This window comes from Euprymna scolopes, chromosome 35 (genome assembly GCF_053919585.1).
Source record: "Euprymna scolopes isolate OS-2025 chromosome 35, ASM5391958v1, whole genome shotgun sequence".
NCBI lineage: Eukaryota > Metazoa > Mollusca > Cephalopoda > Sepiida > Sepiolidae > Euprymna > Euprymna scolopes.
Window position 1 is genome coordinate 26,456,761 of NC_136516.1, and position 25,690 is coordinate 26,482,450.

General features: G+C 34.0%; 1 protein-coding gene across 1 annotated transcript in view; it reads right to left on the reverse strand.

Moving 5' to 3' along the window:
• Positions 1-25,690, reverse strand: part of LOC145259751 (cullin-1-like) — a 119,825-nt gene that overhangs the window by 23,280 nt on the left and 70,855 nt on the right. Inside the window, exons 3-15 of the mRNA XM_080117464.1 lie at positions 18,459-18,773; positions 16,042-16,216; positions 15,005-15,172; positions 12,147-12,288; positions 11,102-11,265; positions 9,043-9,205; positions 7,166-7,296; positions 6,059-6,166; positions 4,323-4,432; positions 2,727-2,775; positions 2,463-2,594; positions 935-1,055; positions 608-684 (exon numbers count right to left, since the gene is read on the reverse strand). Of these exons, the coding sequence (XP_079973590.1) occupies positions 608-684; positions 935-1,055; positions 2,463-2,594; positions 2,727-2,775; positions 4,323-4,432; positions 6,059-6,166; positions 7,166-7,296; positions 9,043-9,205; positions 11,102-11,265; positions 12,147-12,288; positions 15,005-15,172; positions 16,042-16,216; positions 18,459-18,601 (1,683 nt within the window). The 5' untranslated portion in view covers positions 18,602-18,773. The remainder of the gene's footprint in view (positions 1-607; positions 685-934; positions 1,056-2,462; positions 2,595-2,726; positions 2,776-4,322; positions 4,433-6,058; positions 6,167-7,165; positions 7,297-9,042; positions 9,206-11,101; positions 11,266-12,146; positions 12,289-15,004; positions 15,173-16,041; positions 16,217-18,458; positions 18,774-25,690) is intronic.

A 25,690-nucleotide genomic window follows, 5' to 3' on the forward strand; every position in this document is an offset into this window, starting at 1 on the left:
TACCGTGCTAGAATGTTATCTACACCTGAAAGTATCCTGTATCTCTACAAAGCCACCATTCACCCATGTATGGAGTATTGTTGTCACATTTGGGCTGCTGCATCTGCTATTAGTCTCTCGCTCCTGGACAGTGTTCAAAAGAGAGTCGCCAACCTGATAAGTCCTGAACTGTTATCCAAGCTTCAACCTGTCCTATCAACGAAAATGTATCCCTCTGCCATTTTTACAAGTATTTTAATGATGAATGCTCTGACAAGCTGCAAGCCCTTGTACCCTCCTCCTCGACATAAATACCCCCCCACAATCAGCAAAATCCCACCCCTACACAGAGATCCCTAGAAGGCTTTCTACTCTAATAGTTTCTTACCCAGAACTGCTAGACTCCAGAACTCCCTTCCGGGTTCCTTTTTTCCCAACTGTACTGACATGCAGAAGTTCAAATGTAATTTGAACAGACATCTTGCTGCTTAACTCCCTACATAGTATCCCCGCAACTTATGTCCCCGATAGTAGCCCCCTACATCAAAGTGGCAGTGTGTCTTGCTTGGGGTGAAAATGGAATTAAAAAAATTTTTTAAATTAAAAAAAAAAAAAAAAAAATGCTTACTTCCACAGGTAAGTTGAAAGAGCCGGTTTGTTGAAATGGCCAAGATCCCGAGCTGAGAACTTGTATACTAAAATCAACTGTAAAGAGTTAAAAATAAAGAAAATTTAAATGAGATTTTTAAATTTATGCTACATTTAATCACAATAAGAAATCGGTTAATAATAAAAAAAAAAAAAGTCTGATAGAAGCGAGAAGCACAAGTGATTAGACCATTTTTATTAATAGCGACGTGAACTAAAGATGACAAAAGACAATTCTAAAAGTGAAAAATAAAATGACTCAATGAGAAAAATGAAAAAGATAAAAACGTGCAGATGGGATACTTACTGTCTAAAGGCTGAGATGATGCCTGTAAATGCTTTTTGAATCTTTCATTTAGGTCTTTACTGACGCCAATGTCCTGGAACATGCGTTGAAGTTTGGAGGTATATTCAAAGCCACATGCTTGCTGGAAACACAAAGAGTTTGACATTTTGGAAATTTTTCAACTATTAAAACAAAATGGTAATTTATTTTTGTTTTATGAATTTCTCAAAAGTATTGACTAACTGCAAAGATTTTGTCCTTTAAGGAGGTGGGGTAAAAAAATTAAAGTTACTTATCTCCCTTTCACAATGGAATGATGTGACACAAGAGTCAGAAAGTGGGATTTGAAAAGTTAATGCCCTTTAAGAAGAGCACACTGGCCTACAAAACACCTGGGTAGCCCTATTAGCATTCCTTGGTAGAAGCATCTCAGGCAATTAGCATTACACTAACTCCTGAAAAGATGGTAAATCCTGGGAAGGTGATCCTCCTAGAACTGCACAGGACCAGAGGAATGCTTTCAATCAACAGAGAAGACATTTCATAATTTGTGTGGTCATGCTTTCACGTTTCGGCCAACTCATCCTCTGGCCTTCTTCAGGTGATTAACCGTGACGGGATAGGAATGCTGAATCTTAACTGTATCCTCAGTAATTACTGCCTTCCATAGTTGTTGTCATCTCACCATGTTTTGGCTAACTAATCCTTTGACCTGCTTTGGGTAGGATTGAGACTATCTTCAAACAAAACAATGAAGATGAGGACAACAGGCTGCAAAAGAATGAATACATCTCAACAATAATTTGTTTAGGAGTCAAAAAAAAAAAGAAAAAAAAAAAAACCTGATCGTTGCTGTAATTGAATTTTACTGAAATCTTCATTAAGACAAATCGATGGATTTTTTGGTTGAGGCAAATTCATTGTTTATCAGTTCTGAATTTTTGAAATGCGGGCTGATTCTTTATATTACTTGTTTTCATCAGACAAGCCAGTTAATTTTTCTTCTTTCTTTTCCAAGGCAACAACCAGCATGCCTGAAGACGGTCAAAGGCTACATCGACAAATAACACTCAAGATGAGAACAAATAGTCCAATCAATACAATATAAATTATTTGTTTAGTTTGAAAAAACAAAAAACTTTTCCAGTGATAACACACAGTTGATTCACCTTGGCAAGCTAGGAGCAAAATGTAGTATCTATTCTGTTGCTATACACAATCTTTTCTGTCCTCAGGCATGGAAGGAGAAATCCTTCTAGACTACAACAATTTTTATTTTTATCCCGATCAAGGATGCTTTTTTTAGAGGGGGAGGAAACTGGATTTTTGTTACATCAAAAACTGACCTAACGTCTAACTGCCCTCATGGGGGAGATAAATAAATAAGTGCTCTTGTAAAGGAGATAATTCATTGCAAAATGACATTACTATTTGTCGTTGTCAATAGAAATAAACGAAGAATTTAAAATGAGTGATATTTTAATTTTAGGATAAGAAAAGGATCAAAAAAAAAAAAAAAAAAAATGAATGAAGCATCGTGTGACATTACCTTCAATTTCGATATCATGCTTGCTTCCGCATCGTCACTTGCAGACATATGCAGCACCAATCGTCTGGCTAACATTTTGCTATAGAATTTTTGGAAAACATCTTTATCTTCAATGTATTTAAAGACAACCATCTATGAAAAGAAAAAAAATTGGAAATCAGGATTTTTTTTTTTTCCAGTTAAGTTTTGCATATTGGAATTAGAACAATAAATTTCTTTACAAAAAACTGAATTTTTAACTTGGTCAATAAAAAATATTCTTACCACTTTATTTAAAGTTTCCTCTAATTCTGCTTCTTCGGGATTCTTCGAACTGAAAATATTAACATTTGTACAATTAATTTACACTATAAAAAAAATTTACACTATAAAAAAAATTTACACTATAAAAAATTGACACTAAAAAAAATGCATGCAATAAAATGGAAATAATTCAAAGTAATAGGTGTATGAATATACAATGACATTCACTACTTATATCAAGTTATGTGTATGTGTTAATTTTATTAATTTATTTTCATTTTGGACTATTAGTCTCATCTTTATTAGTTGTTGCTTTATAATGCTCATCTCAGAAATGAATTCCAATTAAGGAATAATATATATATTATGTGTATATGTTTATATAATTCACTCTTTAATTGACTTTTGGAACATTAGCTTCTAGGTGTAAGGGTGGGTAATGTGGGGCATATTTTATTTAATGTAATTTTATACAAATAGGGTAGAAGCCCTCTACGAAAGTTCATACAATTTTTGTGAAATTTAAATAGCTATTAAGATATCCTCCAAATCGCAGTTTCCTTTGCATACTATTTTCAAAGGTTTTTAAGCAGTTCTTAAATTCAAATATTTCAGATTTGCATTAAATTCAATCCATATTCATAAAACATTAATTTTTAAGTCTTAAGCTTTAAATCTGAGATGTTTTCTAAAATCAAAATAATGTATGGATTTTGATCAAAATTGAAATAAGGATTCTAGATATAAGATTTAGTATCATCATCTTGATTTTAATCTCCGTACGGACATTAAAAGTGGTACAAAACTTTGTTTGGTAATTTCACCTCTCCTGGGATGGGTATTCTTCTTGCCTTTGGGCTGGGCAAGTACGAAAGGGCGAATGCGATATTATGGTGGAAGATGATTCTAGCTAAGAGAAACTTTTGTTTAGTTCTTGAGTGACAAGGATGACCAACGACCACCCCCCCTTTTGAGTTGGCCTTGTGCCTAAGTTTTTTGTTCATGTTTATTTTTGCCTGAATAAAAGAATATATCAAAGTGTAGTATCTGTTCTGATGCTACCCTTCAATTTTTTGGTCTTAGTAGAGGAGAAATCCTCCATGACTCATAGATTTTATTTTTGTTATTAACCAGAGTGCACCTTTGTGAGGAGCTGATTTTCCCCCACATTAAAAACTGACCTCATGTGTAACTCTGCCCTTGTGGGGTGGCAAGTAAAAAAAAAAAATTTTAAATAAAGAGAGAAAAGGAAGGGATGGCAATAAAGGAGGGAAAGGAAGAACCTACATAGTCCTGATTATATATATATATATATATATATATACACTAGTGTTCATTTGTACTTTCCTCTGTGGCTCAATCAGTTGGATTGTCATACTTACAGGCAAAGGTTTTGAGTTCAAATCTCTCTTGAGCATACAATTTTTGATGTCCCAAAATGAGCTTGAAAATTTTCACATAAAATATTAAACAAATTGCTTAGTTTTACTTTTATTTTTTATGTAATCTACAGAAAAAAAAAGATCTAAGGCAACACATGGTAACCCTACTGGTTATTTATAGTTTCATAAATAAAAGAATGCAAAAAAATATAGCAAAGAAAAAAAATGAATTTACCTTTTTCTGAGCAAAAGATCACAGTATCTTGCTAATAATTCAGGGGATTTTCCTGAAGAGGAGTTTTCTTTCTTAGTCACATAATTATCGTTTATAAATTGACCACATGCCTAGCAAACGACAAAAAATTGATCATGACGAGAGAATAAGAAAACAGACAAGCATTGAAATTAAAACAAAACAATATTTTTGAAAAGTTTGGATATAGTTAAAAGAATCTACTATATAAATGGCAATTGCCTGTGTGTGTGTCCACTAAAAAGTCAAAAACTACAAAAGCAAAAGTTGGTATATTCTTGACCAGCATCGTGCTGGATGAATAATATCTAGAATTCTGAAAAATTCTGTTTGTATAAATAAATATTCAGTTTTTTTTTGTTAAAGGGTATTAGTTCCATAGAAAAATGTTGATTTAATTTGAATAAAATACACACCAAGTGCGCTTGAAAGCCAAATTACAATGTAATATTAGGAAAATAAACAAATATTTTACTTGTTTTAAATTTATAACAAATATATTTCGGAGGTAAACTTTACAGGCTTTTCTTTCTCCAACTTCACAATATGGCAAGAAAGAAAAAAAAAAAAAAAGAAAAAGAAAACATACTGAGGATGGAGTTTAGCTCCAAAATATATTTATGTTATAAATTTAAAACAAGATATTTATTTTCCTAGTATTACGCTGTGATTTGGCTTTCAAGCGCACTTGATGCATATTTTATTTAGTTTTTTTGTTAAGAATAAGTTTAAAGCATTATGTTTGATAAAAAAAAAAAAATGATTGTCATCAACAAGAGAAAAACTGCTAAGTGTGTATGTTTCATTTTTTGATGAGTCAAAAGTATTCTACCCCATCATAAATTAAAATTTCCAGAAAGAGGAAAACAAAAGGACAAAATAAGATGGAAGCAAGAGGAAAAGAAAAAAAGATAAAGCAAAAAATAAAAAATAAAAACACAAGTCAAGACAGAAATCAAACATTTTTTAAATTATTTTTTTAAAAAAGCAGATTCAATGAAAATCCAGACTTTACTGATTAAAAAAAAGTGGAGGTTTCACATTCCTGAATAAACCATGATTTAAAAACGAAATTGGAGAAATAAAATGGAATTTATTTGTAATGAAAGAAAAATTTCAGTGGTTGTTCAAGATTTCCACAGTTATTAAAAAAATGAAACCAGGAAAAATATTCATGATCGAATGAAAAGATCATATTCCAAAAATCACATTAATTAATCAAGTAGTTTTACTTTTTATAACTAAAATCATTTTGAATGATTAATAGGAAATTGTAGGCATTAAAAGGCGAATCTTGCAAGTTTGATTTATTATGGAATTATCTGCCCTTTTGTTTACTCATAAAATTTGATTTTCTTAGTTAAAAATAAAATTACTTCAATTTATGTCATTTTTAATATGTTCATTTCATTATGAATATATACAGGGTGACACAAAAAAAAAAAAAAAAGAAGCTAAATGGAGGCCATCTAAAACATATGCTGTAGAACGGAGAAAAAAAGGCCTAGTGTTTTGATGTGATGTTTTGAATATAATAAACTAGTTATGACCAAAGTTTCATTTCATTCGGACAAAACACTAAGAAACGGGGCCTAATAAGAGTTGGGGCCCTTTGGGGGGGGGGGGGGTCACTCTGTACATCATACAGATTTTAAAATTTTTATATAAGGGAAATTCTGGACAACATTTCACGTGACAATAAGGGTATAAATACAAACCATATCTAACGCAGCAACAAATCCCGCATCATTATTAAATGCCGTCTGAACGAGGGCATTGTACTTTTTGTGGACATCAAGTATTGTCTGGACATAAATTTTTGGATCCTATAATAGAAAACATTTTCATTAAAAAAAAGCAAACACTATTTTCACAAATATAGATTTTCAAAGTTAGGCCTAAATAGCAATCAATCTGATGTTACTCCTATTCCTATATTATTTATTACTAGCATTTTGGCCCGGCGTTGCCCGGGTGTTTGGAGGTGTATGCTGAGCAAAAAAGAAAAAAAAAAAAAAAAGGGTAATTTTTTTTTAACTTTGACTCCTATTATGACCCCTTAAAATTTATTGTTTTGCGCTCAAGTCAGGTTATTAAGCTAGATCCATGTCCAATGAATCTATATCTAAAATTTCAAGTGTTTAGACCCAAAATTGTCGGAGTTTGGTAGAATTCTCAAAGGTCAAATCGTTGAACTTTGACTCCTTAACAGCCAAATTTCTGTCTGAAAACCGATCACATAGATTTTCCCAAATCTGAGTACCCTGTATATCAAATTTTGAGTCTGTAGACTAAAAATTGACAGAGTTATTGCGTAGGGAAATGTAGACAGACAGACACGTTCACTTTTATAGATATATAGATTAGTTTTAGAAGGAAACTTTGTGCATGTTTCATCCTAAATTAATGGATGAATCAAGATTTTAAAAAAATAAATTTATCTAAAAACATGTATAAAAAATTATCACAAAAAATAAAAAATAATCCAAATTTTTTTTTGTAAGAAATTGAAAATCATTTGTTTCAAAATCTGTAAATCCTTTTGAATTTATCCCTAAATGTAAGAAAGCCTTCTACTCCAATAGTTTCTTCCCCAGAACTGCTAGACTCTGGAACTCCCTTCCGGGTTCCGGTTTTCCCAACTGTACCGACATGCAGAAGTTCAAGTGAAATGTGAACAGACATCTTGTTGCTCAGCTCCCTACATAGTATTCCTGCAATTTATTTCCCCGATAGTTGCCGCCTACATCAAAGTGGCACTGTGCCTGGTTTTGGAAAATGGAATATAAAGTCAAACGTCAAAATACAAAGTAAAATTGATTTACATTAACAGCTGTTTCTCCACACTTTTCAATGGCAGCAAGTCCTTGATTATAAATATGATTCTCAAGAAATGACCTCAACTCTCCTAAACCATCCTGTATCCTTGACACAAGTTGATACATTCGTCCTAAATCTGAAAAATAAATTTAACATTTTAAATTAAAAAAACTAATTAAAAAGACAAAAAAAAAAAAGACCAATCAAAACAATTTTAAAAATTAAATCAAAAATAATTTCGAAAGCTTTTTAAATGATTTTAACAAAAATTAATTTTAAAAATAAAAAGCAATTTTGTTTTTTTTTTAAATCTTTAAATTTAAACATGAATTTTATTCATATTTTGTCTTTAATGTGATGAAGTGTATTTCAAAATTGAGATGCTGCATTGTTAAATACAAATTAATGATACTTGATTTATCAATCCATTTACTTTCAAGGTTTGTTTAAAAGCCTATTCTTATGTGGGATTTAATTTTCTGATTAGTTCGATTGTATTTCATATTTTAATCATCTTTTATTTATTATATAAAGGGGACCTGTTTGTGTGTGTGTATGTCTGCTAAAAATTTTTGTCAGTCACATCCAACCGGGTTGAAACTGGTACCATCTGAAAGGACAATGCTCTGGATGCATAATATGTAAAAATTAGAAAAAAATTAATTCTGTGGCAGTTAACTAGATCACATTTTGGAAGGAAGGTCTGTTTTCCACAAGTCACGCACATGTATTAAACTAAAACTATCTTTAAAACGCTTATTTTGCAACGTCATGACGTCACTGTGAGCAAAAGCATTTGTCTGTAGGTTTTTGCTTTCTTCCCCTTTCGCATTTCACGTTCGAGCCCGAACACTGCAGCTCATTTTTTTTTTTTTTGGGGGGGGGGGGAGTCGCAGAGGCACTCCCTGCTATTTTGATTGAAAGAAAAATTGTTTTCATTTTGGGGGTAAATGAACAACAAAAAGTGCTCAATAGCCGGAGAATAGCTTCTTTTTGTATCACGTCTGCCGAAATATCTGATGGGGAGGTTGTCACATACTGCTTTTCAGGGCGATTACATTTTCGCGTTTTTATCCGTTCTTTTATTTTTTAAATTGTTGGGGGTATTGACACTGCTCATGATGAAGTTGACATATAATGAAAAGTGCTCAATATCCTGAGTACAGCAGCTGTGCCCAAACAAAACTTCATGTGGACCCGAGCAACACCGGGTATCCATGCTAGTCTATTATAAAGGGCAGTTGTCTGTGCATGTCCAGCTAAAATTTAAATATATAACAAACTCCCACAAAGTTTTTTTTTTTTTTGGTTTTAAATCAGCATGACCACAGAAATAATCTCTAAAGCTTAGGAAAAAAGGTTCATTCTTTGTAGGTCAAAGGGTCATTCATATCATTTAATATTATCAAGAATTAAGATTTTTAATGTTATCGTGTATTATACTAATTAGAATTTTTTCTAATTAAAAGATGTTAACTTCAGATTTAATTTATCATTTCTTAACATAATGTCTCTATAAAGGAAGAAGGTGGAAGAAACTTAATTTTAATCATGCTCTGGAAATATCCTTAATTTTATTTGGTGCTTTTTAGTACTCTGGAGGCTTCCTGGCTTATTTTTTCACTCTTCACCTTAAAAAAAGGGGGGGGGATTTTCTTGTGTGCGTGTGTGGAGGGACTTCACACAATTTAACATCTATTTAGTTTTTTTATGGGCTCCAGGCAAGGCTATGTAACCCTACTAGTCTGTTCTAATCATATACCAATTCACCAACATTTCAGTTTAACAAACCACATTCGAAAACAAATCATTTAACGTTTAAGGATTCAAAAGTCAATAAATTGAAAATGATGTTTGATTTTAATTAACTCGTGAAGCGCACCATCATGTTTGTCGTCATCAAGTAGATTTTGGAATTCAACGTGGAATGTCTCCAAATGTTTTTCTATAAGAGTTTTTTCACAGATTTTTGCGAGTCCATCTTGTGTGCTTTCGTGGAGGTAAAGTTGGACTCTCTTGGCCTCTTCCATTAACCTTGTGTCAGCCTGAAACATTAAAATACAGTTTTACAGCAAGCAGATTTTAAGTTGCAATAGAACATACTAAATATTCATTTGCTTAACAGGGAAAAAAAGATAAATTTAGGAATAAAATAAACACAAAAATTCTGACATAAACAGCAAAATAAAACTGAAAACACACCAGTAAAAAAAACAAACAAACAGTAGGCTGATATTTTGCTTGTTTTTCATGAAAAAGAAATATTAGTTCTTGTCCAGAATTCAAACTAACTAAGAAAAAAAAAAATACATGATGTATGTACTCATCACAGAACGAAAATGTCATATTCCAAAAATCACAAATTGATCAAGTATTTTTTAATTATTACTAAAATAGAATTTTAATGGTGAGCAAAGATGGTGTGCTTTGTTTTGCCATATTTTTCATAAATGGAAACAACTCCATTTAAACAAATGAGATGAAAATCAGTCTCGTAATGGATACAATTTACTATTAAAATCACTAAAAACCATGAAATTTATATAAAAAAATATTTGATCAATTTACATTATTTTTGGAATACGATATTTTCGTTTTGTGACAGCTACATACATCATAAGGAGTTTTTTGTATTTTTTTTGTTAATTATGTTTAATTCTGGAGAACAAGCAAAATTATTATTTGATGCAATTATCTACATTCTCCAAACTCTCATCCTATCTCTCTCTATCCGCCATCATACCTGGTAGATGCAGTGAGTCTTCTGCTTAACAGGTTCTGCATCATCTCACCACTGTATGTTTATCTTCTACCCAAGGCGAGAAAGTGGGATTTTAAAAGTACCCTAAAGAACACTTTGCGTGTAAAAAAACTGTGTGTGCGTGGTCCCCCTCTGCTTCTACATGTGAGATATGACGCCACAAAAAATAGTGAAGAAATGATGAATGTGAGAAGTGTGAAGGGCCAACGTTGCCTTCACATTTTTGCCAAGTTTCAGAAAAATCTAATGGATGGGGCAAAAGTTATGGGGTAAAAAGTGTCTTTTTTTTTTTTTTTTTTTTTGCAATTTTGGGGCATTTGTGACCCCCTTTTGAGCTCCTAGGAATGCTGAATCCCAGTGAAAATGGACAAATGGTGCAGTTTCACACCTTAAGACATGTATATTTGAATTCAGCACCATGGAAAACCACCATATAGACATAAAGTTTGAGTAATATGAAAAAGAGCTCCATTTTGGGTCATTTTACCACTTTTGAGCACCTGAGGACGTAACAGGAATTTTCGCAAAAAGAAAATATTTTACTGTGCATATCTATTTAATGAAATACAATTTGTGGCAAAAGTTTAGGAAAAAACTAATGGCAATCGTCCAGACTAACGGACACACAGACGCCACTGAAAACAGGTTCCTCTCCGATAAATCGGGGAACCAAAAAGACAGGGAAGAGTATAAGGCAGAAATGGATTTCCACTTTACAACATTCTTATGTTTTTTCCCCTTTTTTGGGGGAATTCTTTGGTCCCTTTTCTTTTGAAAAAGAGATGTTATCTCGAAAATATAAAGACCTCCATCTCGTAATAGTAAGTTCATATTTAACGATTTGTATTGTGATTATCTTGAAAAATAAATTGATATACAAAGTTAAATAAAATGAAAAACAAATAAAACCTTTTTTCATATGTCACGTCAATACCACAGCCGGTTCCCCCGCATTGCTATAGCCTTCTTATACTCTTTCATATCTAAACTAAATTTTATCAAATTATTATTTTAAGCCGATAAGGACAGGATGTCTATATAATTATTGCAAATGACAGTCCTATTAGACTACATTTTATTATTTTGAAAAAGTTCCAAATGACCATTATTCACTTGAAATTGTTACAATTCTAATTTTTTGGAAATTGTCAGGAAAAAAAAAAAAAAAAAAAAGATTTACCTTTTTCATATATTCCGTGACTGGATTCTGCACCAAAAACTCAGCACTTTCTCCGGTATAAAACCTTCCAGTATCGGCCAAAAATGGGTGCTCAAAATGTTCCTTATATACACTCAGCGTTGGCCCCTTTGCAGTGGGATCATCTTCATTAAGGCCAAGAGCCACTGAAATGCATAAAAATAACATTATTGTAATTGAAATATGATAATTCCAACGTATATGTTCAAAACAAATATTTTCTATTTCGTTCCTCTTCAAAGATCAGAGTTCACTGCATTTATCGAACACTCTTGGGAAAATTTACCAAGAATATTTTAGTAATTTATTCAATACTTGAAAATTTTATATTTGATCTATATAAGTGGGTGATTGTCCAGAATTCATCCTATTTTTAAAAGCAAAAATATAGAAAAATCTTTATGATGTATGCATACCAAAGACAGAACGAAAAGATCATATTTCAAAAATCACGTTAATTGATCAAGTGGTTTTAGTTTTAACTAAGAAAATAATTTTTAAACGATTTTAAGCACTTAAATAGGAAATCATAAGCATTACAAAGCTGATCTCACAAGTTTGAATTATTGTGGAGGCATTTGCCCTTTTTTTTTTTAAGATGGGATGCAAGATAGTTTCCTTTTTTTTTTTTGCTTACTTATAAAATTTGATTTTATTAAAAATAAAACTTAATTCACATGATTTTTGGAATATGGCATCTTCATTCTGCCAGGTATGTACATCAGTTTTGATAAAAAAATCCTGTAGAATCAAAGAAAACCATCCTGAAAGAGTCTAATTGGTTTCTTTTTAACCATTTTCACTGATAACTCTAGAATTATTATGCAATCGTAGCAACAAACTGGTTTTGATATAGAAAAGATTGGTCCATCTTTCCACATTTTATATACGTAAATATTAAAAGTTCTCATATACAATTAAATGAAGAGAAAGAAAACACTATTGATAAATAAGTAAAGCGGGGGGGGGATAAAGGGAAGTAATGCGGGGGGGGGGGGGGTAAATAAAGGGAGGTAATGTAACCAACCATAGCTGTTGATGACTCCACTAACAAGCCGCGTGTTGATGGTCTCGCCATGCCTTTCCCTTTTGATGAGAGCCAGAACCGCATTTGTAACCTGCTTGTTTAATGGTTTGAATAAATTGTCTCGCCATGTGATTAAGGCCAACTGCGGGTGAAAAGAGAAAAAAAAGTTTAGAGGTGGGAAAATGACAAATTACAACATTTCAAGCATGAAGCAGAATTTATTCACAAGAACAACATTGCATTAAAATATTGGGTACTTGTACAGTTTAATCAAGACATTAAAAAATGAAAATATCGAAAAAAAAAAAAAAAAGTTATATTGTACGTATCTGTTATGGAACGAAGTTCTCAAAAATAAAAAATTTCACTTAATTTTTTTTTTTTTTTTTTTTTTTTACATCGAAAAAACAATTTATGATACCAAGCAAAAAGTTCGATTTTTAGGAAGAAAAGCTAGTATTAAAGATGGAGATGGAGTCTCAGCGCTTTACATAGTTATCTCCCCGTGGCATGTTAAAAATTTCTATAATGGCTGACTTCAACACGCTCTCATAAAAACGTGTTTTTCCGCTGTAAAAAAAAAAAAAAAATACTCGATCAAATTAAATGAATTTTTTTTTTTTTTTTTCGGAGATCTCCAGTTCAAAACGGATACGTGAAATATAACCTTTTTTTCGATATCTTCATTTTTTAATGTCTTGATTAAACTGTACAAGTACCAAACACTGTGTGTGTGTGTGTGTGTGTGTGTGTGTGTGTGTGTGTGTGTGTGTGTGTGTGTGTGTGTGTGTGTGTATGTGTGTGTGTGTGTGTGTGTGTGTGTGTACACATACAAACATAGGACACCATCAATATTAGAATTGATAACAAAGACCCCTGTCAGATACTCCTGAACAATCTGAGAAAGGTGATACTCATTTTCTTTTTTCATTCTCTAGTGAATTGAAAATGGCATGTAAAAATTTGAGGTGATCGACAGAGACAAAATAGCAAGATTAACCTACAATACAATGGCTATTTACGTCATGTGCATATATATATATATATATATATATATATATATATATACACACACACACACCGGTTCCCGTTAGATAACTAAAGTTAAGGAACATTGAGCCTGGTCAGTATTAAAATGAATGGCTATTTGGGAATTTTAGGTGCTGTATGTGCTCTCTGCTTATCTCTGCATTGTTTCCAGTCATCGTGGATTTCTCTTTGCCACTGGATTCAAGCAGTGTTGATTCAGGAGAGGTGTGATTGAAGATTGCACAAGCCTTGCCTCACAATTACACATGCAGCTATCATTACAGGGGATGTCCATTGTCTTTAGACTGAACGGAGACAATGATATACACGCATACATATATGGTGTATTTTTTATTCATAAAGGTTGTCTAAACAATCCTATGAATTTTACTGTGTTGAGATAGAAGTGCTCAACATTAAGTAGAGTAGACAAAAGATGAAGTGTAATATTAGAATAACTCTTTCACCTACTGAGAACAGGAAAAATATTGCCAAATGCAGAATTTTAATTAAAAAAAGATGCATTCTACATTAAAAATCGATCTCGTGCCTAGACAATTTCTCCAATGTGTTTTTTTAAATATTTGTTTCATTTGTTTATCAAAAAGTTGTGCAAATAAAACTTAAGATTGTATAATGCTTGTAAATAAATATTTAAGATTTACCCCCTTTCTCAAAAATAAATTTTTTTCTATATTAAAAACCTGACATGCGAGAAAAAAGAAATAAGGCAACATAAAATGTTTTTGACTACTGATGAGGGTATGACCCCAATGATATAGACGATCCTATTTATAAAACTACGGTTAGAACAATCAACCAATGAGAAGCCTCCGATCTCATTATTAAAATATCGAATTTTGGATTCAAGTCAGTTCGCTGTCAACCTCCATCTTGAACAACTGAACAGCTGCTGATCGTGATTTTTTGCGAATCTAATGCCGCAATCTTTATTCTAAAGAATTACTCAACACTCGAGATCGTGACTGCATTGATTCTTTGCCAATTTGATTTACTAGCACCATCTTTGTTCAACATAATGGCTCAACATTTAACAGTTTTAATACAAAAAAAAAAAGAAAAAAAAGTTCAAAATGGCTGAATATTAATGCTTGTTTAAAAATGGAAAATGCTTTAAGGAATTATTAAACGATCGTGTCTAATGTACATTTAAACTAGAATGAATTCCTTAACTTAGTTCTGTTTAGAATTCCCCCTATATTAAAAAACAAAAAGAAAAATCCCTTTGACGTATGTACCAATGACAAAACAAAAGTATCATATTCCAGAAATCAGGTAAATTGATCAAGTAGTTTTATTTTTTATAAAGAAAATAATTTTTTTATGATTAATGGGAACTTGTAGACATTACAGCAAAAAAATATCTTGCTAGTTTAAATTATTGTAGAATTATTTCCTCTTTTTTTTATATATAGTTTTCAAAATGGCCAACAAGACAACCATTTTTATATTATCACAAATTTAATTTTATTTAAAAAAAAAAAAAAAAAAAAAATGCTTAGTTAATTTTTTGAATACGATATTTTCGTTTTATCACAGGTACATGCGTCATACAGATTTTTATTTAGTTTTTAATATCGGGAGAATTCTGGACAAGGATATTTTTACTAACAAAATAGTATTTCTTGAAAAAAGAATAAGTTTCAATCTAGAATTGATATTAATTTGTGGACCCCCTCAAAAATGAGTTTTTTGTAGATAAATAAAAACCAACAGTTTCAATCTAGAATTGATATTAATTTGTAGACCCCCCCCCCTCACCAAATGGAATTTTAAGAAGAAAGAACAAAGTCAAAACTGTCATTTACCGAGTAAATTTCATAAATTCCTTTAGTTCCTTCATCACATTCTCGGCGAACCCAGTGCCGGTTTAGGTAAGCACAAACACCATTTAAGACTTTACTGGAAAACTGATAATCTTCCCATTGTTTCGTATAAAATTTGAGTACATTTTCGTCCAACAAATCTTTGCTATCCTGAAATAAAAAACAATTTTCAAACACATCACAAAAAAGAATTGAAAGCTTACACTAATTTTCAAACAAAACGAAATAAAGTGTTAGGTGCTTCTACAGTTATAGGATTTCAAAAAATGCATTTTAGTAAAAACATTGCCATAGGAAAATGGGTAAAAATTCCAAAATTTATTGAACAGAAAAATAATTAGAAATAATAAAAATAAATAAATAAAATGTTGTCCAAGTATACAGTTCTATTACATTGGAAGAATTCTTAAAACGCCAGGGGAGATAATTGCAATGATTTTTTAACAACGTCGCCCATTTCAAAATAGAAAATGATGGACAATTATTTAAAGTGTTTTCTTTTTTTTGTAATAAATAATTCTAGTAGATCTAGGCTGACATTTTTTATAATTTGGAGGAAATTTTTAATAATTTCGACATATGTGTGCAAGAATGGTTTTATTCAAAATACATTTTCTGAAACATCATATTACACAAGTATCAAGAATTTAATTTTTTTTATACTTTTTACACACTTTTTTTTTTTTTTAGATAAAACAAAATGACAGATATTTGAATATGTTTATATTGAGTATCAATCTATTAAGGGTCATAATTGGCATGCTGCTTCTGAAAGCTGAAAAACTGGCCCAAGTATGTTCTCAAGTATGTGGCAAAGCTCCCTGGAGCATGTAGATAAATCAATCTGCCAATAATTCAAATATTTATTTGAAATTGCATTTTTTTTCTCTCTCAAGTGACTTTGAAGGTGTATTGTATTTTTAATCTTTTCAAGAATGGCCATTAAAAAAAAATTTTTTTTTTTTAAATAAATTAAAAAGTATAATTTTGCATAAAAAAGAAAAAAAATTCCACTTTACCTTTAATAATTTTACTAAATAGCTCTTAAGGTATTCTTTTAATCGCTTATAAAGTTCCAGTCCGACAAAATGCGCCCCACCTGTAGGCTGCTTCACCTTCTTGCCGGTTGGTGTTCTGGGTTGCTGGCCCTGACCGGTGGACACATGCACACTAGTGCAATAATTATATACATGACTGGAGAAAGTGAAGGATAAACAAAACAATAAGAACTGTGCAAGAGTAAAAAAACAGAAAAACAGTTTACAAGACAAATGATCAAATGGTTATGATGGTACACATGCAGCTGGAGGTCACGTGTGAATTTGATATTTGCTACTTTTGTTGAAGCCGGTTCAACGTGCCTAGAATAAATGCTGACAGATTGGTTGTTTTTGTTTTACGGCATATCAACCCTTTTCAGGTTATTTAATGCCGAATTCAGTGATTTTGAAAAGTTTTTTAATAGAATATATTTGTTTTGCTTTTTTTCAAGTCAGTTTCTATTTAACCAATAGTTGGGACCCTAACAGGTACTACCACTCCGGGTCAGAGTGGACCTGGGAGCAATGGCAATTAAAGGGTGGCTCCACACTCCCCAAAACCTGCAAGCTGGGGCCCTCACCATCGGATATAGTTTAAGGTCATATCCAGGACCAATGTTAACAGGTTATTTATTTATGCTAGTACATTTAAATAAGTTATCAACTTTGAGACTGAATTAATTCAGAAAAATATTGAATTATTTGGAGTAGTGGCACTATTGTAGTCTGTGCGTTTCAGTTTGTATATCCTCCAACCTTGTTCAAATGGACCTGTAGTGCAACAGATAAAGTAATAAACTAATTCTAAGTAAAAGTTTCTTTTCTAAAACTATCTGTGGAACAATACCATGGGGTTACTTCCCAGCTGACTATAACAGTGAGCTTCAAGTCTAACATAAATAAGATCTTGTTGAGCCGTCCTCTTAAATAATCAAACCTTACCCAAGTTCAATTATCGATCATTACGCTGTTTCACCGTCTATCTGACACTCATTAACCCTTATCCTCGACTGGCCTCCAGGCCTTGATAAACAATTGCCTCTAAGTTTAAAAAAAAAAAAAAAAAACATTAACAGTCTACTGAGGTTGAAGGCTCAATGCTTAGTACAGGTGACATTATAAATACAATAAACAATTTTGTTAAGACTTTTATCTGGTCAGAATTCATGGCTGACCGAATGAGAACAATCCATTCTCATGGATTAAATGGTGTCCTATTCAAAATTCTATACAAATTCTGAATTTACCCAACGAATCTGAGCAACATTTTGATCTCCATATCAGATGCACAACTAATCATGATAAAAAGTCCATAGAATTTTTTGGAAACATTCTTTTTTCAACTATGCAACAAATTGTCTACATTTGTTGTTGGCTGTAATGATACTGCATCCTAAAATCTGCTAAAACTGCCCCTCCTTATTTATACACGTCGAATTCCCCCATATTAAAAAAAAAACAAAAATAAAAATCTGTATTATGTATCTACTCACAAATAAACAAAAATATATTCCAAAAATCACATGAATTGTTCAAGTAGTTTTTTTTTTGTTTTTTTTTTAAGAAATTCATTTTTAAATAGTTAATGTGAATTCATATGCATTACAACATTAAATCTAGTAAGTACGAAATATTGCTGAATCACCTCACTTTTTTTTTTTTTTGTTAATTTTTTCCAAATGATAGGAGAGAGTCACTCCTTAGATACTCATAAAATTTGATTTTCTTTTAAAAAAATACTCCTTGGTCAATTTATGTGATTTTTGGAATATATTTTTGTTTTGTAATAGGTACATATATCATACAAGCTTTTTCTTTATTTTTAACTGGAAGATGTACATGGCTTTGTCCAGTATTAAAAGTAATGTTAAATTTCTTAAAAAAAAAAATTAAAAAATAAAAAAAGATGCAAAGAAACTGAGGCGTGCAAGTATTATTTTTTCTAAACAGTTCATCACTTCACGTATGTAAAAAGAAAACAAAAAATACTCCAACTGACATCAAAACCTAAAGACAAAGTATGATAACCATTAGGCCAGTTTGACATGTTCTTCAAAAACTGTTTTCAAACCAACTTATTCTCAACTAACTTTGAATGATTTGCGCATGCGCAGTCGTGAAACAGTTGACTAACAGATAACAATCTGATTCACCAGTACCAATTTTTCAAGTTTGACTCCCTTAGCATCCCTTTTTCAGGATGAAATCCTATTAAAATGTTTTTCACACCTCTGAATATTCTATATACCAAATTTCAAGTATGTAGATCAAAACATTTGTTGAGTATGTAGGTTGAGTAGCGATCTCACACATTATCACTTTTATAGATATATTTCTGCCGCCACATGACCATGATACACATGCACCTAACACGTGCACAAGAACAAAAAGGATACGTATAGAGCTGCATATATCTGCTTTTTGCCATGTTTTCTCGTCTGTAAATCTGTTCAATCCCTTCTTTGAGGTCATCCCATATTTGATCCAAACCAATCTGTCTGAGTCCATGAGGATTGTGGCTCTTGGTACCGCTGGCCATATCAGACGTACAGCTGATCACGAAAATTGAGAAGGATTTCACGGGGAGGGGGCAAAATGGAGAGGAGTTAGAAAGTCCGAAAGACAATGGACCACAACTCGTCTGAAGTGATAGTTTTGAGAACTACCTGCGAAGTACTTTGATTCGAGGCATTATCAAAAGCAGCTTAATTCTGAAAGAAAAAAAAAAAAAAAAAAAAAAAAAATTCAGATAATTTGATGCAAATTGGTAATCAAATCCAAAAACAGAAATTCTTAATAGAAAAAAAATTAGCATAACACAATTGACGATTTTGAAATACAGGTTTCTTCAATGAACGATTTCACAGGAAAAAAAAATTTTAAAAATAAAAAAAACATTTTTCTAGTTTAAAAATGTTTCCATTTTTTATTCTTGTCCAGAATTCCCCCCTCTATTGAAAAATAACAAGCCAAGGAATGCGAGGTCCCTCACTACGAGTGAAAAATATATTTTCACCATGACTAATGTTTGTGCAAAATTTCAAAAAAGTTTAAGACGTGATAATTGAGAAAAGTGCAAAAAAACAGGAGTGAATTACTAGGTCCAATCCCTCTTTTGTCAGGGAACCAAAAAGAAAAAGTTATCTTGCCTTTGGTAACATTTATTTATATTTTCTTTCGACCACTTTTTCGTTTTGTTGTCCATACTGCAAAATGCCCAAAATTTGCTATCAATTCCAGCATCACAGTACAACAAAAACCAAGCAAATATAATTCAATATAACTCACAAACTGACCATTTCATTCTCTAGTCCATCTCAGTCCTAATACTTAACGATTTATCTCCATAGCTATCGAGGCAACACCATGTCCATTACCCAGTCATTCCACTTCATAGAAGTCTTGAGAGAAAAATGCTTATAACTTGTTTCATTAAATTAAGCATGTTTTTATTCCTAATGCACACATATTTTTGCGATTGTTTTTATCATGAAAATAAGTAGAAAGCGATCTGTGGGTTTATTTTTGGCAAACTTGTAACTCTAGCTTCCTTTATTTTATGGGCAGGTGCTTTTCAAACTGATATCAAAGGCCGTAAATGACAAAGTTCTCTCTAATTCTCTCTACAATGGGGGAAGAGGTGGCTGGTCACTTTTAATGCATCCAAAACCAAGCTTCTATCTTTACACCATCAGCACTCCGATCCCCATCTGGCATCAATTGAAATGGATAGCTCCCGTCTTGGGAAAGCTCCATGTTTTGACAAGCTTCTGGGTTTGACCTTTACTCCTGATTTGAAATGGAACACGTACATCAAATCTGTTGCCAGGGATGCTGGGAAAATGGTGGGATCCTTCTACCGCTCCAGAATATATCTCACTACTGATGCAATTCTCTATCTGTATAAAAGCCAAGTACGTCCAAGGATGGAGTACTGCTGCCACATCTGGACAGGAGCTGCTAAAAACAGCCTATCCTGCCTTGACAGAGTACAAAATAGACTTCCTGGTTTAGTGGGGGATGCCCTTTTCTCTTCCATGCAAACTCTCTCCCACAGAAGAGACATTGCGAGCCTGTCTTTATTTTATCGTTATTTCCATGGCAGGTGCGCGTCTGAGCTCCAATCTCTCGTCCCCCCCTCTCGCCAATCTTTCACGAGAAACACTCGTCTGGCTGAAACTACTGTCAATAATTTTCCCCACTCTTTATCTGAGCCTAAATCCAAATGTAGATTCCATGAGCAAAGCTTCTTTCTTAGAACTGCACGCCAGTGGAATTCTCTGCCGCTTGTCTGTTTCCCACCTGACTACAACTTGGACGTCTTCAAGTCCAACATAAACAAACTCCTGACAAACCGCCCCCTTAAGTAAGACACTATCAAAACCCCCAATACTAATGATTACTACAATACTATCTCATTGATTACTGTACACACAATAACCCCTATCCTTGAGTGGCCTTTGGGCCTTGATAAGTGGTGACTATGTAAGGAAAAAAAAATGCTATTACACATGCTGCACATATGCGACAAATATTATTCAATTATGCACTAGTTATCTGCCCTTGTTGCAAACTCAGATTTGTCCAACAGGCAGTATTCTCTACTTCCTGTTTCGTTAGCTACCTCTCTCTCTCTTTTCATTTGAACCGTCCATGTGAAGACAAGTTTTTAACACACGCCTCGGCAGGGCGCTATCCTTTTCAAGATAAGGATGAACACGCGTGTATACATTACACGATTCTCATATACACACACATATGCATACACAACTAACATGTGATATATATACGCAACGAACATTCTAACTCCATACACGTATATACAATGCACAACAAACATTTTACTTTATGCATGATACACACATGCATGTACATAAACACACACTGTATTGTTCATAACTTTGTAAAGAAATATCCTATTGTGTGTGTGTGTATATATATATATATATATATATACACACACACACACACACACACACACACACATACATACACACAAAAAAAATCATTTTTGGGCTCATGGACTTTAAGTGTCTGAGGGAGTGGCACTCGTCTGACAAGACGTTGCAATCATTATATATGTATGTATGTATGTAACACTTATTGTGCTTCCTTTTCAATGTTCTTTTTTAAACAGTACTCGGTATATTCTTGCTTGTTTGTTTATTATGACGTCCCAACAACAAAAGGGAACCTCCGACCTTCAACGTAATAGCTTCTACAAAATATCTAACACGCAACCTATAGATCCCTCATTCACAATTTTATTCTTTAATTCTTACATTCCACGAGCAATGTTTCTGACAAAAAGGGAAGAATTGCTGTTATCCAAGTCTGAATCTATCCAGCATTGGCTAACTTTTTCTTTTTAAGTAATATTTTATTATTTTTTAGCTTCTTACATTAAGTGGCTTCATGATTTGTCGAGAGAAATTTCCATAAAAAAAAATAGGTTGCAATCCTAATAAAATATAAGACTTAAAACAAAGATTGAAAAGTTTTATTGCTCAGAAATCTTTCATCGTCGTTAGTTTTAAAAGAGGAAAATAAATGAATCATACATTGTTTAATTTAATTCCTTTAATTCCTTAAGAGAAGGATTGTCATATTCGTCCACAAATCATCAGCTGATTTTAGGTTGTTATGCAACCTAGTCTCATTCCGTTAGCCATTCCGTATTCACGCAAGTTTTCTGATATAGTTGGCTAAACATGAATTGCAACAAATACATTGAAGACATTGCCAAGGTTGCTGCAAAGTCGGGTTCTCTACCGTGCTACAAAATTACTTACTTCTGACAGTATCTTAAAATTTTGGTAGTAGTACAAAGGAAGATGGAAAGAATAATGTTAGGCATCACGCTACAAGACAGAAAGACAAACATCTGGATCCGCCAACAAACAAGAGTTAATGGCATCAATACTGCCATCAAAACATCCAAACACAGAAGGGCACGTAGCCAGACAACATGACAACAGATGGCCCATCAGGACAACGGAATGGACACCTCGTGAACATAAGAGGGCAAAGGGGAGACCAAGAACAAGCTGGAGAGACGGCCTGATACGTGGCAGTGGATAGCTCCAGACAGAGTTATGACTAAAATCCATAGAGGGGTTCCTCATTGAGTAATAAAACCCTTATTGGTGGATTGCCGTTATCCTATATCTCTACTAAGTGACCATTCACCCCTGCATCGAGCATTGTTGCAACATCTGGACTGGTGCATCTGCTACTAGTCTCTTACTCTTAGATAGCGTTCAAAAAGAGTCTCCAACCCAATAGGACCCGCACTATCAACCAAGCTCCAACTCCTGTCCTATCGCTGCAATGTTGCATCCCTGTGGCTGACGAACTTGTAGCACTTGTGTCTCCTCAACATAAAACTCCCCGACTAACACAAAAAGCAACAAAATCCCACCTTTTCACTGGAAATTCCTCGATGAAATTCCTTCCCGATTACTGGCTTCCCTGACTGTACTGACATGCAAAAGTTCAAATGTGAACAGACATCTCTCTGCTCAACTCCCTACGTAGTGTCCATGTAGATATGGTCCCAAATAGTAGTCTCTTACATCCAAGTAGAACTGTGCCTTTTTTGGGGTGAATAGAGTAAACAAAATAAATTTTGCTACAAAGTTGACACTTCAAAAGCATGTGGACCTGATCTCATCCCGGTTGTGCTATTAAAAAAGTGCTCCCTCGAAGTAGCTCCAGTTCTCTCCAAACTTTACAACAAATGCCTTAATGAATCTTGCTTTCCTGCTGGAAAACTGCTTCTCTAGTACCAGTATTCAAGAATTCTGGCGAAAGAACTGACCCATCAAATTATCGCCCCATTAGCCTCCTCCCACTTTTCGCCAAAATATTTGAGACCATAATTAACCAAGCTCTAGTCCGGCACCTCACAGATGCTAAACTTCTGACTGGCAAACAATATGGATTTAGGCAAGCTTGTTCCACAGCAGACATCCTTACTGTAATCTCAGAGCGTATATACCATTCACTGGACAAAGCGGGGGAGGGTAGAGCGGTAGCTCTAGATATATCTAAGGCTTTTGACAGGGTATGGCATGAAGGTCTTCTCAGGAAAATCAGATCATACGGTATCACTAGAAGAATACATAACATAATTAAATCCTTCTTCGATAAGAGAAAAATCCAAGTTGTCCTCAACGGTCGTACATCTAAACAATATGATATAAATGCGGGAGTGCCTCAACGGTCTATCCTTGGACCTTTATTATTCCTAATATTCATAAATGACCTTCCTGACAAAATTGCCTGTGAGATGGGTATATATGCTGATGACACTACACTCTATGGCAGGCACGACAGGAAAACAAATGAACACATATCAAAAGAAATGGCAGAAACATTAGAAGATGATCTCCGATCTGTAGTGGAATGGGGACAAAAATGGATGGTCACATTCAATTCTGCCAAGACTAAACTTTTTTCCTTCAATAATTACAAGAAACCTCTACCACCAATAGCAATGGATAATAAATCTTTATCTGAAAGTACATCTTTTAGGCTCCTCGGCCTAACGTTCACAGGAAATACGAGTTGGAAAAAGTACATTGAGAGCATTGCCAGGACTGCTGGAAAGAAGGTAGGCTCTCTCTACCGTACTAGAAAGCTACTAATGCCCGAAAGTATCCTGTACCTCTATAAGGCCACCATTCGCCCATGTATGGAGTATTGCTGTCATATTTGGGCTGGTGCATCTGCTACTAGTCTCTCGCTCCTAGACAAGGTTCAAAAGAGAGTCTCCAACCTGATAGGTCCTGAACTTTCATCTAAGCTTCAACCTCTGTTCCATCGACGAAATGTTGCATCCCTCTGCCTGTTCAAATATTTTAATGGTGAATGCTCTGACGAACTGCAAGCATCAACGGAAATACCCCTGACAAACGCGACAAGCAGCTAAATCCCACCCCTACACAGTAGAGATCCCTAGATGTAAAGAGCCTTCTACTCCAGTAGCTTCTTCCCCAGAACCGCTAGGCTTTGGAATTCTCTTCCAGGTCCCGCTTTCCCAACTGTACTGACATGCAGAAGTTCAAGTGTAACATGAACCAACATCTTGCTGCCCAACTCCCTACATAATACCCAAGTAACTTATGTCCCTGATAGTATCCCCCTACACCAAAGTGGCAATGTGCCTTATTTGGGGTGAAAATTTTTTTTTTTTTAAAGTATTTGGCAGGTGTACACAGCGAGATGATGTATAAAAGTAAAACCTGACCATGGTTGAAGACATGCGTTGCATGAAGAGACATGATACAAGACACAACAGCGGAGTTACTATCTTTAAGAGCATATCTGAGAAAATAGACCACATACTGTCTTCACATCCCCCGGCTAACATCCACATCTGTGGTGACTTCAACGTCCATAACGTGGAATGGCTGACCCATTCAAATAAGACAGATGATGAGGGGAGGTTTTGTCATGATTTTGCCATTGCTTATGACCTCACTCAGATTGTTCGCGAACCCACCCGTGTGCCCGATACACCCAATCAATATGCAAGCCTCTTAGACCTTTTTCTTTCAACTTCCCCTGAGCTATGTTCATGTACCGTTCATTCTCCTTTAGGATCCTCCGACCACTCCGTCGTATCAGTTAAGATAAAAACAAAATGTAAGAAGCCATCAGACGTACCCCTCCACCGTACTGTATACCGATACTCTATGGCTGACTGGGATAGCTTCCGTACATTCATATCTGATTTACCTCTGCACTCCATGTTTAAAAAGGAAGTGTCCTCTATAGTATCAGATCTGACCGAATGGTTAATTGTAGGCATAGACCAATTCATACCATCTAAAAAATTCCAACAAAAACCTAACAGCCAGCCATGGTTCTCCCCAGAATGTGCTGCTGCTATCGCGCACAGAAATCACTTTTTCCATAACTACCAACGTAATAGATGCACTGAGACTAAAGCTGCTTTCAGGACTGCCAGCAACCACTGTAAAAGAGTAATAAAAAATGCAAGAGAGCTATATGCCCAGTCTGTTAAATCCAAGGTAGCTGATCAGCGGCTTGGTTCCCACCAGTTTTGGCAAATAACAAATAGGATCTTGAACAGAAGTGTGCGTTCTATCCCAACCATTATCAATGGACCAGAGGTTATCTCGTCAGCGTCAGACAAGGCCAAACTATTTGCAAAGAACTTTGCAGCTAATTCTACCCTATGCGACGAAGGCCATCAACTCCCCATATTTCCTCCTTTAACACAGAACAAGCTAGGTAACATACAAATATCCGTGCATGAGGTCGCCAAGCTAATAAAAAACCTAGATTCCAGTAAAGCAACTGGCCCTGATGGCATCCCAATTATAGTGTTAAAAAAGCTTCAACCAGAACTTGCTCCCATACTTACGAAACTATTTAAGCGCTGCCTTAAGGAGAAGTGCTTTCCGACCCCCTGGAAGACCTCCTCAGTTTGTCCTGTATTTAAGAATTCAGGTGATAAGTCATCTCCCTCTCAATACAGACCAATAAGTCTTCTCTGTGTTATGAGTAAGTTACTGGAATCAATATTAAATAGAGAAATAGTCAACCACCTCAGCAGGAATAACCTTCTTAGTGGCACACAATATGGTTTCCGCTCTGC